This window comes from Dermochelys coriacea, chromosome 3, assembly GCF_009764565.3.
Source record: "Dermochelys coriacea isolate rDerCor1 chromosome 3, rDerCor1.pri.v4, whole genome shotgun sequence".
In the NCBI taxonomy this organism is placed as follows: Eukaryota; Metazoa; Chordata; order Testudines; family Dermochelyidae; genus Dermochelys; species Dermochelys coriacea.
In genome coordinates this window covers 121,000,301-121,018,239 of record NC_050070.1, presented here as the reverse complement: position 1 = coordinate 121,018,239, position 17,939 = coordinate 121,000,301, and the positions used below count along the sequence as shown (strand labels likewise).

General features: G+C 41.8%; 1 protein-coding gene across 1 annotated transcript in view; it reads right to left on the bottom strand.

Moving 5' to 3' along the window:
• Positions 1-17,939, bottom strand: part of SYNJ2 (synaptojanin 2) — a 102,620-nt gene that overhangs the window by 10,229 nt on the left and 74,452 nt on the right. Inside the window, 7 exon segments of the mRNA XM_038397867.2 lie at positions 813-981; positions 2,142-2,220; positions 3,744-3,962; positions 6,317-6,434; positions 10,814-10,970; positions 11,220-11,378; positions 13,547-13,739. Of these exon segments, the coding sequence (XP_038253795.2) occupies positions 813-981; positions 2,142-2,220; positions 3,744-3,962; positions 6,317-6,434; positions 10,814-10,970; positions 11,220-11,378; positions 13,547-13,739 (1,094 nt within the window).

Below are 17,939 nucleotides of genomic sequence, written 5' to 3'. Positions count from 1 at the left end.
CTCCCATTTTCTATACAGGTTATTTAGTTAGGCAAAATTTTTGTTGATTCCATGTGTTTTTATGATTGCTTTTTTGATCACGGGTTCTCAAACTTTTTTTGCTGGACCCCCCCCTTTGAAAATATTTCAGGCTGTGATGACCCCCACCCCCCCCAAAAAAGTGATAGCAAATTACTGTACATACTCATAGGTGCATACTCATGGTGTTGCCACTCATACGTCTGCACTGCTGCTGGCGCTGGTGCTGCCTTCAGAGCTGGGTGGCCGGAGAGCAGCAGCTGCTGGCCAGGTGCCCAGCTCTGAAGGCAGCGCCACTGTCAAAAGCAGTACGGAAGTAAGGGTGACATGGTATGGTACAGCCACCCTTACTTCCGTGCTGCTGCTAATGATGGCGCTGCCTTCAGAACTAGGTGGCTAGAGAGCAGTGGCTGCTGTATTCCCAACAACTCCTCTTTCCCCCAGCGACATTGTTGTGATCTCACGACCCCCATACGATTGCCTTGCAACTCCCTTTTGGGTCAGAACCCCCAGTTTGAGAAACACTGATATAGATAATTTTAATGTATTATGACTGTGATAGTGTATTTTTTAGTACTGAGCAGGTACGGATAGTTGATAGTCAATGGGGCTCTGCATGAGAACTGGGGTCTACCTGCGTAGTTCACAGTGCCAGATCAGGGCTCTGTTTACAAACCTGTTTCTAAGAATTGTTTTATTACAAACTAAGATAGTGATTACATGCAGATATCTACCCTCTCCTCACAGTGAACAAAGCAAATTATCATAGTTCAGCCTAGAGTTGTGCTACTAACCTTCTGATTCATAGTCCAAACTTGAAAAATCAAAGTTTTCCTCCAACAGACAGGAGTTTGCTGTGGGTGACATGGGTGCAATGCTCTCCCGTTTTCGAGCAATTTCCTCCTGAAAGCCCTTCAGCCAATCCTTAGTCTTAGGCCGGATATTCACAGCTCTGCCTTTGACCTAGAGTCATGAAAGAATTGTTTTCCCTTTGTTAAGAATATGAGAATAATGCCCCAACAGGCTGAGTAAATGCAGATGTTCCATCTGACAAATGCTTCAGAAATCTAGATGGCATCAGATTCATTTCAGAAGTTCAGGGACAAGGAAATACTCTTCCTAGTACCATCACAGGAAAAACCCCCCCCAGAATTAATCCTTTGGATGTAACAATACTCCAGGTATTGACTGAACAACTCTGCTGCTCTTATTGGGCTTGTTTATGTTGTGGCTTCCTTTCTTCAAAGTTTTCAAACTGAAATTAGCCTTGTAGTTCTTGGTTACTCAATGCTGTACTCAACAGTCATTTGCTATTGGAGAGAAATGGTAAAATATCGCAATTATGCTGTATAATTTTTAAAATGATGACAATCAAAATAATTAGGGGTGGTATTTTCAAAAGTGCCTTAGTGACTTAAGAGCATATGGGATATGTACTCGTAAATCACTTAGGCCAGTGGCTCTCAACCTTTCCAGACTACTGTACCCCTTTCAGGAGTCTGATTTGTCTTGCGTACCCTAGGTTTCACCTCACTTAAAACTACTTATTTACAAAATCAGACATAAAAATACAAGTGTCACAGCACACTATGACTGAAAATTTGCTTATGTTCCCATTTTTGCCATATAATTCAATTGGAATATAAATATTGTACTTACATTTTAGTGTATAATACATAGAGCAGTACGTGTACCCTTGGTTGAGAACCGCTGACTTAGGCATTTTGAAAAATCACACCAGCGCTCTAGCAGCCTGATATCTAACCATAAAGCAGGCCCCAAATTGCCTCCCCAAACAAACAAACATGACTGTTGATCCATGTGAGAAACATACCTTAAAGCAGAGTAGAACCTTAGCTGCTGATACATTTTGCATTACTGCACATGTTGGAACCATTACGCATGTTCCAGTTCCAGAGCTCTGTTTAGAAGCTCCCGAAGAAGCAATACCTGCCTTCCTTATATGGCAGGCCTTAGAAGTGATCACTGTGGGTATTCAGCTTCTTTGAAAAATCAGGCCATAGATTCAGGTGCCTAGATATGGACTTAGGTATCTAACCTAAGCTACCCATTTTTGAAAAGTTTGGTGTGAATTCACTAAAATAAACCAGAGATGGTTTTACCTTGATACCATCCATATCCAGAACATTGAGAGCTGACCTGCTGTCTGCAAAGGTTACCATCATCTGACCTCGATTGATCCTAGAAGAACAGAGAGACGAGACAACTGTACAGTTAGCTGTCCACTAGAAATAGTAGGACTAAATTGTGACTATAGTAATTCTGCAATTTTTCATTTAGCTCTTTCAATAACGCAATTACTAACAAGTGTTTTTGTGACAGGTGGGACCAAGTATCCCAGCACTGACTCTCCCTCACCACCCGTCCTCCCTCATGTGGTCCCACCAGAGTGGACGCTACTGGGGTTGTCCTCAAAGCAACAGTTCATTCCTCTGAGCAGAGGTTAAGAAAATGTCACACACCTTCCTGCAGCCACAGTATTTTCCCCATCCCCGTGTAACACACTTCTCCCCTTCCATATACCCACTTCATCTGCTCTGTGTGAACTCTGCACTAAAGCTGCCTCTCAGAGGGCACACCTCCTCCTCAAAGGCTACTACTCTGTCCTACAGCAAGCTGCAAAGGGGCGTGAAAAAAGCAAAGCACATTTCTTTCATGCTCCTCTCAGCAACCATGGAATGCTTCAAACCTTCATAAACCATGTGGTGGTGGGGTTCTAGGGCTGCTCCTGAACCCATATCCCCTACTTAGTAGTACACAGGGCTAGACAGAGAGAGCCAAGCTGAAAGTATTTAGCAAAGCAATCTCCTGAAATAAGTAGGTCAAATGCCTCGTAACTGATTTGTTGGTCTTGCTGTCAAGTCACAACTACTGCCACGAAGAAGTTAGATTCCAGGAGGAAGCAGAAGGCATAGCAGCATTTTGTGGCCAGGCATGATTTAAGATGTGTGACCCAGCGGAACAGTGTAACATCACTCCCATTTCAGTGGCACACTCGGTTCTGCTAGCCCTTTTCCCACTTTGGACAGATACTTTTGATGCTGTTGTTTTCTTCCACTCATGGTAATGTAAATCAGATAATGCCAAGCTGTGCTTGTTTTCTTCAACACAGAAGTACCATAGCTACCAGGAGGCCCAAAATAACTCAACTGGAAGGAAACAAAACTCCTCCAACAAGGTTTAGAACTAAACACCCTCCCTCATAGTCAGTAGGTCCAGGAATGACAAAAGAGCCTGAGCCCCCAAGGATAGGCTAGAGGCTCTAAAGTCCAAAAGAGGTGAAGTCACTCAGGAGAGCCAAATGGGTGTGAAAGATTGCCAAGGAAGGCAGACTTTCTCAGTCACAGGAATGGGAGGCACAGATTAGAAGTACTGCAAATTGAGGCAACACCCAATGCATGAGGATAAAAGGGCTCAGCCTGAGCAAGGTGAAGAGCTGACTCCAGGAGGCACACTCAGGGCGAAGCCTCTGACCTGGAGCACTGCATACTCTTCTCCCGCATATAGCCAAGGAACCTGTTAGGATATTTCTTTAGTCAGATAGAGAGAAATAAAACATAAGTGCTAATAATTTCTAATCATTAATGCAATCCAAATGCAATATGTTACAGTCTAAAACGGTTATTCCTATTCCACACAGTTAATGCATTTTAATTAGGATTTTTTAAAAAATAGATTGCACATGTCAAGAAATGAACATTTACCTGACAAGAACAATGGTGCCATAATTCTCAAATATTTGCATAAGCTCAGACCGCAAGTCCTCGGGAAATTCGTTTTTCTCTTCAGGGGTTGGTGACTGGAGATTTACCATTACAGTAGCATCCAATGGTCCCTGGAAGGATGACACTTCCTGGAAAACGCTTTCACGGGCAGCCACGTTAACTTCCTGGACTTCCACTTCTACAATGGCTAACACGGGCCTAGATTTTATACACACACACAAACATTGCTTTCATGTTATCTAAAATCACTCTCAAATAATAGGACATGCAAAAGATTGGTTGTCTGAAAGCAAGAATCTATTTTTAGATGCATTTCCACAGCACCTTTCATCCCGGGATCTCAAAGCACTTTGCAGATATTTTAATTAAGCCTAACAATTCCCCTTTGAAGTAAATAACTATAATACCCATTTTACACATAGGGTATGTCTACACGGCAGCTGGGAACATGCATCCCTGCTCAGGTAGACAGAATTGTTAGCTCTCCTAGAGCTAGTATGCTAAAAAATAGTAGTGTAGCTGGGGTAGCAGCTTGGGCTAACTATCCAAATACATACCAATGGGGTCTGGCCGGGTTTGTACTCAGATGGCTAGCCCGAGCTGCCATCTGTGTTAACCCCAGCTATGTTGCAATGTTTTGTGTATTAGCTTGAGCAGAGCAGGCCTATCTACCCAAGCTGGGAAGCACGCTCCCAGAGGCAGCGTAGACATCCCCAGAGAGAGAGAGAGAAGTTGAGTAATGGGCCCAAGGCCACACAATGAGTAAACAGCACAGCAGGCAACAGAACCCCGGAGTCCTGACTCCTAATTTATTGACTCTGTCTACTTCCTCATATAGGGTCTCACAGATTTACCACCACTACATTTAACTGAAAGATAGTGGTGATAATATACTGTAGTAGCAAACATAATAATAATACTAATATAATACTTGGCACTTCGATAGGATCTTCCATCCCAAGGTCTCAGAGTGCTTTACTTATATTAATACATTGTTTCCCAATACCTCTATGAAACAGGGAAGTGTTATTTCCCAAGAGGCATAGTGAGGCTAAGTGGTTTGCCCGAATTCACACAGGATGTCCAAGATTTCTTCTTGGCTTCCAGTTCTTTTGCCCTAGCCCCAGGACTAACAGTGAGAGGACTATGTACTCTTAAGTGTGCAACATGTTTGTGTAGTACAGACAATGATTTTCTAAATAGTTATGAATCATCTCTTATGTGTTAGCTCTCTGTGTGTGTCAAATCTACATAAATAGGGGCAAACTGTCCAAAGGGCTGAGGCTCGGCCTCTGTAGATGCAATCTGCACCCTCAAGATTGTACTTGCAAATGCAATGAGGGCACTCATTGGACACTTGCATATCTAACTACTTGTCATTGCTACCTGCTATCTGCACTACAGCTGGTTCTGTAATACACACTACCAGAATGAACAAAAAGACTGAAGGTTGAGATAAAGGGGAGACAGAAATTAAAACAACCTTCTATAGGAAGTGTTAACTATTTCTGAAAACATTGTTGATTAGTACATTGCTGTATGTTAAAAGAGATACACTGGAGTTTCTTTTTATAGCACATCCTGGAAAACCCAACCTACTGAGTGTAACTAAAGGTGTTGTTAAAACATGGTTACTGTAGCGGTGGTTGCTGTAACTGGGAGCCAAGGTAAAAGAAGCCTTGCTTCAAATGTTGCATTTTATAATGATTGTGGCAATTACACTGTTAGCTGCAGGAGCCAGTAGTGTCAGTGCGAATGGGCTAGTGCCTTGACATAGAGAAGTGGTTTGTTTGTGAGAAGCATGTTCTTTCATTGCTGGAGAAAGATGAAACAGTCCTCTAGAGTAACAATGCTGTGAAAAGCACTTTTGTGATTCACTGAACTCTGCTGTGAGAAACAAAACAGCATTTCCATAGAGCACCCCAGACAAGCTTTTGAGATACATTTATCAAAGCACTCATAGCATTCATTTCAGAACAAGTGAAACAATAACAGTGAGCAAAGAAAGTTAATCTGTATAATTTTTCTTTAGGGAGAAGATCTATAATCAATGTGGCTATCTCAGTTTTTGATTTTGTTCTCTTCCCCTTTCTCCATTTCTCAGGAAAGTGGGGAGGCTTAATGTGTTTGCATCTCAGAGAAGCTCATTAACATTCACACACCCCAGCTCTACACACACAGTTTATGCCACTAAGACAACACATCTCAGCTGCCTTCGTTCTAGCAGAAGATTGGGTGGTGCCTGTCAATGCTGCACCTTTAACTGGCTTGAGCTGTCAGAAATGAATGAGAAGAGGCATCAAATCATCCAGTCCTTGCCTCTGCATCTTGTCCAGCCCTTGCTGAGATCATAGTACAGAGGAAAATTAATACAAAGCCCCTGGGCATTGCCACCCTTTGGTTTAGAACCATGATGGGGTTAAATGTCAAAGTGCTGAACAGAGAATAAGCATGTAGTGTCCATTAACAATCATTCTTGGCCCTTCCATTGAATATATACTTCAGTGAGCCTCAATGTAATCAGAGAAAGATAATCTAAGCTAGGACATTACCTATGATCAGATGCCTGCAGCTCCGCTCTTCCATAATACATCAGGGCACCAGGAGTCCAAGTGTGTTTGACTTTAGTTTCAGCACTCAGATCACTATCTAGGAGATTGATCTCTCCAGCTATACAGCACAAAAGAGCATTAAAGTTCATAGACTTGTAATAAGAATTAAAACTATTTTAACAATATGCATTTCAGAGAACTGTGGTTTTCACCAAAACACATTGTTCCTGAAGCACTCCATCTAAAGGATGGCTTATATCCCTCTAGACTTTGAATTTCCTAATAGAAAACAAAATATAAAAAGAAGTGCAATCGATAGCACAGATCATTAGAACAAGACAAAATACAAACCAATAACTTTTCAGAGACCTATATAATTTAACATCACACACCATCACATTAAAGTATAGCATTTTCCTCCAGTCTGAAAACACCTATATTTTGAAATAACCGCATGCAGTAAAGAGACCAGAAAGAGGAAATCCTGTATGGCTCTAGCTTCTCTGCTTTCCACATGGTTTTTCTGGGTGACAGGAAGTGTTCAAATCTGGGATAAGAGTGTAGTATAGATTGTTGCTTCCTTACCAGCTAGTGCCACTCTGGACTCTCCCTTTATGCTAGGGGAGGCCCTGTGCTGCCCTCAGAAACATGAAGAAATGGAGGAAAGCATTGCTAGGCCTGGGGAGAAGGGTTATTTCTCCTCTCCAGAGCTCAAGATGAGTTACTGTGGGACATGGTCACTTCTCCTGGCTGCCTCATACTAGCTATACCCTCTCTTCCCTTTGATCTAGGAACTGAATTGTAAACAACCTGCAAGGAATGTCTCCCCACCTCTGTAAACAGCTCTCTGGCCCCAGTATCCTCCACTGTCTAGAACAGAAATGGAAGTTGGACTATTCGGCAGATAAGCGGTAGAGAGAGAGAGGAAGCTTTGCCACCAAATCAGAAGGGGTAGTGGAGTTTATAGGTGGTGAATGGAACCAGAAGGATTGGGTGGGGCTCAAAGGCAGAAAATGGGGAGAGGGAGAAGATGGATCTCCTAGCTGTGTTACCACTTGGGCTAGCTCTGGAAGGTCTGTAAGTACAGGAGAAAGAGGTTTCATTTATTTGCTACTTTCTTCTGATATATGGTGGGCTCTTGCAGCCCTGCTAGATCATCCCATCTACAATGTCTGCTCAGACAGCTGAAGTCCTCTCAGGGGCCACTTGAAAGAATAATTGAGAGAGAAAGGGAAATTATTGAATAGCTGGGGATATTTTTTTAGCTGAAAAGATGCAATGGAATTACTGGATAGTCTGCAACAATCATAAAGCAGTTGGGAAATACGAGGAGAGTTATTCAACTTCTGCATGCATTTAGAACAATGGCAGACCTGCTACAAACATGAAAAAATGACAAAAGTTGTAGAAACGTGAAAAAAACAGAAAGGGTGAGAGGTAGATACTTAAGGGAGGATTTTTAGGCTAACTGTGGTCTACAAGATGGAAGGGGAAAAAAATTGGGTCAATTATTGAGCAGCCAGAAGTGGAGAGAGGGTGCCTTTGCTAACTGTGAGAAGTTAACTGTGAGAACTGTGATGGCCAGCCCTCTGTAGAGATAGAGGTGGTTAGGGACTATTTAGAAAAGCTGGACGTGCACAAGTCCATGGGGCCGGACGAATTGCATCCGAGAGTGCTGAGGGAATTGGCGGCTGTGATTGCAGAGCCCTTGGCCATTATCTTTGAAAACTCGTGGCGAACGGGGGAAGTCCCGGATGACTGGAAAAAGGCTAATGTAGTGCCCATCTTTAAAAAAGGGAAGAAGGAGGATCCTGGGAACTACAGGCCGGTCAGCCTCACCTCAGTCCCTGGAAAAATCATGGAGCAGGTCCTCAAAGAATCAATCCTGAAGCACGTAGAGGAGAGGAAAGTGATCAGGAACAGTCAGCATGGATTCACCAAGGGAAGGTCATGCCTGACTAATCTAATCGCCTTTATGATGAGATTACTGGTTCTGTGGATGAAGGGAAAGCAGTGGATGTATTGTTTCTTGACTTTAGCAAAGCTTTTGACACGGTCTCCCACAGCATTCTTGTCAGCAAGTTAAGGAAGTATGGGCTGGATGAATGCACTATAAGGTGGGTAGAAAGCTGGCTAGATTGTCGGGCTCAACGGGTAGTGATCAATGGCTCCATGTCTAGTTGGCAGCCGGTGTCAAGTGGAGTGCCCCAGGGGTCGGTCCTGGGGCCCGTTTTGTTCAATATCTTCATAAATGATCTGGAGGATGGTGTGGATTGCACTCTCAGCAAATTTGCGGATGATACTAAACTGGGAGGAGTGGTAGATACGCTGGAGGGGAGGGATAGGATACAGAAGGACCTAGACAAATTGGAAGATTGGGCCAAAAGAAATCTAATGAGGTTCAATAAGGATAAGTGCAGGGTCCTGCACTTAGGATGGAAGAATCCAATGCACCGCTACAGACTAGGGACCGAATGGCTCGGCAGCAGTTCTGCGGAAAAGGACCTAGGGGTGACAGTGGACGAGAAGCTGGATATGAGTCAGCAGTGTGCCCTTGTTGCCAAGAAGGCCAATGGCATTTTGGGATGTATAAGTAGGGGCATAGCGAGCAGATCGAGGGACGTGATCGTTCCCCTCTATTCGACACTGGTGAGGCCTCATCTGGAGTACTGTGTCCAGTTTTGGGCCCCACACTACAAGAAGGATGTGGATAAATTGGAAAGAGTACAGCGAAGGGCAACAAAAATGATTAGGGGTCTAGAGCACATGACTTACGAGGAGAGGCTGAGGGAGCTGGGATTGTTTAGTCTGCAGAAGAGAAGAATGAGGGGGGATTTGATAGCTGCTTTCAACTACCTGAAAGGGGGTTTCAAAGAATCATAGAATCATAGAATATCAGGGTTGGAAGGGACCCCAGAAGGTCATCTAGTCCAACCCCCTGCTCAAAGCAGGACCAAGTCCCAGTTAAATCATCCTAGCCAGGGCTTTGTCAAGCCTGACCTTAAAAACCTCTAAGGAAGGAGATTCTACCACCTCCCTAGGTAACGCATTCCAGTGTTTCACCACCCTCTTAGTGAAAAAGTTTTTCCTAATATCCAATCTAAACCTCCCCCATTGCAACTTGAGACCATTACTCCTCATAAGTCATGTGCTCTAGACTGTTCTCAATGGTAGCAGATGACAGAACGAGGAGTAATGGTCTCAAGTTGCAATGGGGGAGGTTTAGATTGGATATTAGGAAAAACTTTTTCACTAAGAGGGTGGTGAAACACTGGAATGCGTTACCTAGGGAGGTGGTAGAATCTCCTTCCTTAGAGGTTTTTAAGGTCAGGCTTGACAAAGCCCTGGCTAGGATGATTTAACTGGGACTTGGTCCTGCTTTGAGCAGGGGGTTGGACTAGATGACCTTCTGGGGTCCCTTCCAACCCTGATATTCTATGATTCTATGATTCTAAGTGTGGGGAGGAGATACTAGCACTTTTATCCTTCCATGCAAGTGTTTTTCTTCTTGGTTATTCAGCTGGGATATTTCGATTATCTACAGCAACACAAACCCCTCTATTCCTATGTGTAAGACCCTATTGACTTAGAAGAACTGCAGACCTACCAATATTTGACCTTATTTCTCACTCAAACTGAAGTTCACCTATTGTTATCCCCTGCATTTCATCCCTTCTACGGTTTTATTGCTTCTTAAGCTCATGCCTCTACTTACTGGTCATGATCCTCTTTTTATTACACCATCAGATTTTAAAATCAATATGAGATTATTTATGTTACATTGACATGCTCTCTGGTTACCCTCACTTTCTTTCATGGTATTTATACTGAGGCAGTCCACGGGATGACCCTTGTATCTTAAGAGGTAAATTCACATTTGTATGCATGAATCAGATAATTTCTCATGTAACTCTTCACTTTGCATGTGTAAGTGCAGTTTTTACATACACTAATGGATGACATACAGATTCAGAGGTTCGTATGGAAATATGGCTCTGGCTGCAAAAAGTTTAGTTTTTTTTTTTTAAAACTGTCCTAGTATTTTATAGCTTTTAATTTGCAGATAAAGTAATGCATTGCACTTCCGTAGCACTTTCCATTCAAGGATCTCAAAGCACTTTACAAGTATGAATTAATAAAACCTCATAACATTCAGGATTATAATTCCCTAATAACATCTGAGGAAACCAAGGCACAAGGCTCAGATCCTTATTGAAATCAGTAACAACAGGAGCAGGAGTAGGCTGTAGCTAAGTGACTTGATCAGGTTTCAAATGTGACTTCTATGTTCATGAAAGCAGTCCCACTGAAACCAAAGGTAATCACAGTTTCACCCAGACTAAAGGCCAGATCCAGGTATAGAACCTAGAATCCCAGACTGTCCATCTTCTTCTCTAACCACTAGACCAAATTCCATCCCTTGGATCCAGTGAGATCTGACTGCCAGGCATCATTATTTAAAATGAGAAATGCAAAAATGAGAAAGAACCTACACACCTGTTTTATCAAATGGAAGCTTCTTTCTCCACCAAAGCACTCGGTCAGTCCAAGCAGGGGTTCTGCACTTATCGCTTGTATCATAAGCCTCTGAGCCAACGTCATATTTATATGTTGGTCCAAAATGAATAGTGCCTTCATGAAAGTCTTTAAAAATCTATTAAAAGAAATATCATTTCTTCAATCAGCTAAATTCCTACTTATGAAGGTTTCATAGTCACATACTCACTTTTATTAGTATAATCACACTTTGATTTTTTTTTTAAATGAACATACCCATAGAAATGCATTTCTGAAAATGCTCTCATTTTCATTCTTTCTTAAAGGCAATTAGTTCAGATCAAAATATGGGTGTTCTGGAAAATGGCTATTTTAAATTTGGAGCAAATGGGATAAATCCCCTTACTTTTCCACTGGATTTCTGCTGCTGTAGTTGATCAAATTCCAGGAGTCTTTTCCAATCTTGTCGTTTAAGAAAATAAAAGACTTCTTCATATGTCAGATCAATGCGATAGTTAAAATCACCACACCAGAACACATAGTCATGTGAGAACACATTCCTTCCCTGTTTAGAAGATACAGAATTTAAGACATAATTTAAAATTATACATTTCAATCAACTGAGTTTTAAAACTCAGTCTCCGTGGAATACTATATTTTGGACTTGATTACGAGGTTTTAATTGCTAAATCCAGTGCAGACTAAAAAAGTGGTCTCTACATTTCTTTCTGCATCCCACAGTTATTTAGTCACAATTTTACATCCATAATTTAGATATCTTAATTCTGGCACAGTCAAGGATTTATATGCCTGCATGATCTAAACTGCAGCCACAAAATTCTCTTGCTATTGTATGCACCCGCAAAAACAGAGGCTTCAGTTAAGACCAAGCTGAAAATTTGCCCCTAAAAACTGCATAGCACATTTCTGTAAATGAAAAGTAATAATATTATTAACAGAGATTCACTCCAATGTTTAAGCTTCACATGTTACGCTACAGATAACTGCACTTTTAAAAAATAAGTTATAAACCTCTAAACACAGGGATTCATAAAGGAAACACTTCAGACCTGTATCTCTAGCATCACTAGAGGGCACTGTTAATATATATTACACACACACACACAAAGTAAAGGAGTACTTGTGGCACCTTAGAGACTAACAAATTTATTAGAGCATAAGCTTTCGTGAGCTACAGCTCACTTCATCGGATGCATTTGGTGGAAAAAACAGAGGAGAGATTTATATACACACACACAGAGAACATGAAACAACCATTGTTTCATGTTCTCTGTGTGTGTGTATATAAATCTCTCCTCTGTTTTTTCCACCAAATGCATCCGATGAAGTGAGCTGTAGCTCACGAAAGCTTATGCTCTAATAAATTTGTTAGTCTCTAAGGTGCCACAAGTACTCCTTTTCTTTTTGCGAATACAGACTAACACGGCTGCTACTCTGAAACCACACACACAAAGTATACACCAATATAGTAAACTTACAGGATAAAAAATAGTTAGTTAATGAGCTATTGGAAGTAAGGACTGCTATACACATGATTTTATGGCCATTTAGAATAAATATTCTATGCAGGTCTTCAATACTGGCACTATTATTTCTAATATAAATGGAAACTGATTAATATGCTATATGTGTCAAGCCTCTAAACCCTGGAAACAACAGGGAGTTAAATTTTATGCTCTTCAACCTAAATGCTATTCTTTGCTGACTTAACAGAATAAACAAACACATCATAAACTGGTCTTTTCATTCCCTGGCTTACAGGCTCTCTGGAGAAGTCTGAAAGAAATGGGAGTTGTGGAAATCTAATGCGGCCAACACCATTAAGGCAAGCACAGGAACAAAGCCACAAAAACCCTAGAGGGCCACTTGCTGGCCTTAAAAAGAGACAACTGAGAGGTGATCAACAGAATACCATCCAAAAGACATCGTAACTGATATAAATACAGAGGAAAGGGATCTCAGAATGTCTATTTGCGCCACATTCTGATAAAGATAACAATTAAGTGCACTTGTTGGTCTTGGGAAATGGGACTTTAGGGGAAGTGCAGGGAGAAAGGATGAAGAAGAGCAGGAGGCATGTAGGCTGTGTGCAGGAGACTGAGGAGTTGTGGCATGTCACAATAAAGAGGAGTAGCTAGAGTATGACACACTCTGGGTATGCTCTGATAGAAAATGGTCTTTTAGGGACTCTTGCTAACTAATTCAAATTAGAGCAGCCACAGGGTGAATTAATCTGTTCTGGGTCTGAGCAGAGAACCAGGGAGCCATTACTGTCTCTGTGATGCCACCACACCTGGTTCTTAAAGCGTAATCTTGGCAAACTGGAGAATGTGGTCCACAATGCATAAAGTTTTCAATCTGTGAATCAGGTGCGTGTGATAGTGAGTGATGAAGCATTATGATGGTGGGAAACTGGTTATATCCATTCATTGTTCACGTTCAGGCATTCTAACATCTGGGTTATTTAAAGGTGTAGAATTTTTGTAAAGAAAGTATCATTTGTTTTTGGGTTAGCTGGTCTCCATGGAAATATGCTTTCAACCTTACTTCCTTTTTTAAGTTCTTTTGTGTGAATACTCCATGACTGAATTGTCTCTTGTGCTGACCTGCCAGGTAGTATAGATTGCTACTGACTCTCACAATTAAAAATTTAAGGATATAATTTTCACTCCCATTCACAACATTTCTGTCCGAGGCATCCTAAGTACTTACCATTGGGAAGCTGAGTTTCTGTGTAATCTCTTTATAATCTTCATTCCTCTCTTTCACTTGAGACTGACCAGCTGTCAAGTGACCGCATATGAAGCAAAAACTGGTACTGTGGAACTGGAAACGGATGCCTACTGCACCTTTATTCCCAGCTTTCCCTCCCATCCCTGTTTTCACTGTGTCTATGGCTACATCCCTGGACCCAAAAAAAAAAAAAGGTGGGGGTGAAGGGAAGAGAGAAAAAAAAATCAGTCAGTCATTACTGGAAAGTGGAAAGGAAAACCCACTCTTATTTAGAATGGTGCTTTTATTTTCCCTCCAGTTATTAAACACATGAATGAGCAGAGATTCATGTTGTTCAATGGATCTCTTAGGGTCTTTTGCTGCAACATTACTATTGGCCGTATCGATGTTCTAATGTTTCAGATTTCCAGTTAAAAACAATAATACAGTAATAAAACAATCAAGTGAAATAACTTTGTCCTTGGACCACCCCTCTTGGCATCCTTTCCAAACTACTCAGCATTCTTTGCATGAAAACATTTCTGTAGCTTTTGTAACTTATATGAGGTTTACTTTTGATGTTTGTCTTTATCAAAAAAATTCCTTTGAAGTAGTGACAATAATTAACAGTCACTTTTTACTCCCTTTTATTTTCCATTCTGCTGACATGAATCTGCTGACAGCTGGTTATCTACTGAAGTGGCATTTCCATACCATGAAATGCAACTTTTGTATTGGAGAGTGGGCCACATCTCTGGTGTATCAATGCAAATATCAAAGCATACAGATTATAAAATCTGTATTTATCAAACTAGTTGATTGTTAGAAACAATACTCAGACCTTGAGCACTGAAATGGCATCAGTTTTGATAACAAATTGCCTGTTGCATCCATATTGTTAATTACATGGTATTTCAATTACATCTTAGCAATTAATATATCATTGTTTTACATTATATTACAACTTGGCAAAACAAACCACCTGTTAGCAGAGTAATTATTCCCAGATAGCCAGTCTATTTTGAGAATAATGCACGCCTGTCTGTTCAGATAACCAAATGGTGAGATCATAATTGTAATTGCCCCAGCCCTGTGTGAATCCTTCCTATTGAGAAAATTTCCAGTTACTTTGTACATAAGATCATGTGCACTGGACTAGAATATTTGTGTCTGTTGATGCAGGGCAATATCTGGAGGGAACAAATGTTAGATCTTTGGTTGACTTTTGGTTACACACATTCTTGGAGGTTCTAGAGGTGTTGGGGGAATTTCATACCACAACCCGTGCTTTGCTTCTCTTTCCTGGCTGGTGAAGGCCAGTGGGGAAATACTAGCTCCTGGGTTGGCTGGTGGGGAACATCAACACCTTCTCTGAGAGAGTTTTGACCATTTTAAGGAATCATGTGTTCCATCTCTGCTCTAAGAAGCCATCCATTGATGCTGCCAACCTATACAACTATTAACTGGAATGTAATCATCCATTTTTGGTTAAGGTTATAGGAAAGGTTGTGATGAGACAGCCTCTTAGTATCCTGAGCCTCTGAGTTCCTTGACCCATTCAATGTGATATATACTTCAATCACACCCCATTTTATTCATCTCCTCTTTACACTAGTCCTAACCTTTTAATCTCCCTTAGCACAGAAATCTTTCTCTGCCTCTGATCATTTTTGTTGTCCTTTTCTCCTTTTCTGGATTTTTCTTTTTTTTTTAAACTACAAAATCATGTGGCTAGGATTGGCTGTGTCCATGTATCCTGTAGCAGCCCATTAATATTAAATAATGAAACTCAGCCACTTACTAAAATCAAAACCTTTCAGGACTTTCAACAGGACACTGCTGTATATCTGAGTGTTAACAGGTTGACAGTTGCAATAGAACCAGTCTGTTGAGTAATTCTGCTATTGATCTCTTTTATTCAAGCTGGAGTACTCAAATTTCACCTAGTAAAAGGTATTCTCCTTCTTTGGACTACTTTTATCAGACAGGTTAGTTTAAAAAAAACCCAGGAATTTAGTCTTTTCCCTTTAGAACGCAGAAGGCTGCAGTAAGGGAATACTAGCACTATCTGGATTCCATTAGTCTGACGCAGAGCCAGGTACGACATGAAGACTGCATGGACCTTCATGGTGGATATTTGACTAGTGAAAGAGAAAGTAAGATAGCCCAGCAAGCTTTGATATTCTTGAAGGTTTTAGTGACCCAGCAGTGCATTTGGTATGGGGTGGATGATATTGTTCTAGTCTTCTCTGGGAGGTGCAAGTGGGTAGTTCTGGCCAATTACTCCGCTCCCACCCACATATCCGTAGGCATACTTCATTCCACTGCACAGGCACTTTCATGAAGGCTCTGTTCTGTTATCCACCCTACCTAATGTGTATGTGAGTCTGCTGAGGTAGACAGGGAGCTGGTTTGGGTTCCCCTGTCATCACTACTGTACACAGAGGTCACACAACTCTGTCTCTGTCAATTTAGGCCCAGATGCTGTCGTCTATTTGGTTCCACAGCGCTTGGTTGAAATGGAGACTTAATGACAGTAAGCTCGCTGAAGCTAAATCTAGAGAAGAAAGGAGTCCTGGTGGCAGAAGCAGCATAAAAATATGGTAGGAGAGTTTTCTCATCTTATGACAAACAAGATTATTCACTCTCTAGTCCAAGAGTTTTTGGATTTTAGTGTATTTTGCAGCCCTGATTGCTCCTGGATCTCAGATGTCGTCAGTGGCCAAAAGCATATTTTTTCCCATGTGAATCTACCTTTATCTCAGATCTGGACCTTGTAACTCCAGGTTGTATTACTACAGCGCTCTCTCCATGAGACTACCCCTGAAGAACACTCCAAAGCTGTAGCTGGTGCAGAGTACCACTAGCTACCTGTTTGGCAGTGTTGGCCACAGGGAGAATATTATGATAGTTCTGCAATGGCGGGGTTGGCTTTCTATTTTCTTTAGAGTGCAAGTCAAGGTGTTGGTAGGGATCTACATATGGCTTAGTTCCTGGGTGCCTCAGAGACTGCTCCTCTCCCTTTGTGCTACTACAACAATGGGGGATGGTGCTCTTAATGCTTACTATAGTTAAAAATCTGAGGTGAAATCTTGGCCCCACTAAAGTCAATGGAAGTTTTGCCATTGTCTTCAATGGGGCCAGGATTTCATCCTGGGGACTGATGGCAGGACAGTCTATCTAAGGATTTTATACAATCCTCATTACCACAGCACCTGAATGCCACACAATCTTTAATGTATTTGTCCTCACAGCACCTCTGTGAGATAGGGCAGTGCTACTATTCCCATTCTACAGAAGGGGAACTGAGTCACAGAGAGAAAGTGACTTGCCCAGGGTGACAAGGAAGCCTGTGGCAAAGTAGAGACTTGAACCCACGCTCCCTTCCTCTATCAAAGGAATGATCTTCTCAGAGGAGAGATCTTGACTCTAGGATTTGCTTCTAGGAACTGCATTAGGCCTATATCTTTTCTCCAGCTTTTGTCTGGGTTGGGGATGGGTGCAGGGAAGCTTAGTGGGGAGAAATTTATAAAGGTGCCCTGGACAATTAGATGGCTCACTCGTAGTGAAAGTCAAAGGGAGCAAGTTCACTGACTTCAATTTGTGCTTTTGAAAATATCTCTTCCTTGCTCTATTTTTGATGGGAGTCTTCTCCTTTTGCCCAGTTTGGCATCAGTACAGCTTACGTTGTAAAATACCGTACAGATGTCCTAACTTGCTCGTTTCTATTGATTTTATTTAAAATAAAGAAATAAAGTAAAATTATTACTTCTCATGTCTGAAGAATATTTGTTAGCCAATGAAATTCTGTTTTTAACAGGAATTTTTATTTCCATCCCTAGCCCAACCTCATGTTTACAATTGTATGGGTTAATGAGCTTACACAAAATGAAGAACACATTTCTGCAGCAGGAATTCTCAGCAAAAAACAGGCCTTCACCTCAGGGCCAGATTGAAGAACTTTGGGGCCCTGTGAACTATGGCATTTAGGCGTCCCCCACCTTCCCTTCTTCTACAGGGTAGGAAGCCTTGGGATGAAGGTCAGGTACTGCCCCAGAAGGTGGGACAATCTGTGTGTGTGGGTCAGGTTCTTCCTTGAGGGAGTGAGAGGCCCTGGAGGGGCTGTTAGAGAGTGAACTCACCCTGCACTCAGCTAGCAGCATTTTCTGTCCCACAGGGATGGCCCAGCTCCCCACTCCATCCCACTAGTTCTTGCCACAGCATGCTGGCAGAGCCCTCCCTCTCACTCCTTCCTGGCCCATGATTTCTGTGTGTGTGTGTGTAGTTTGTACCCCGGGAGTCAGGCCCCCGACTGAAATGGCGGCACTAGTTCAACTGCACTGAGTGCACATTGATTAATCCAGGCCTGCTTTCCCTGCTCCCAACCTCAGGC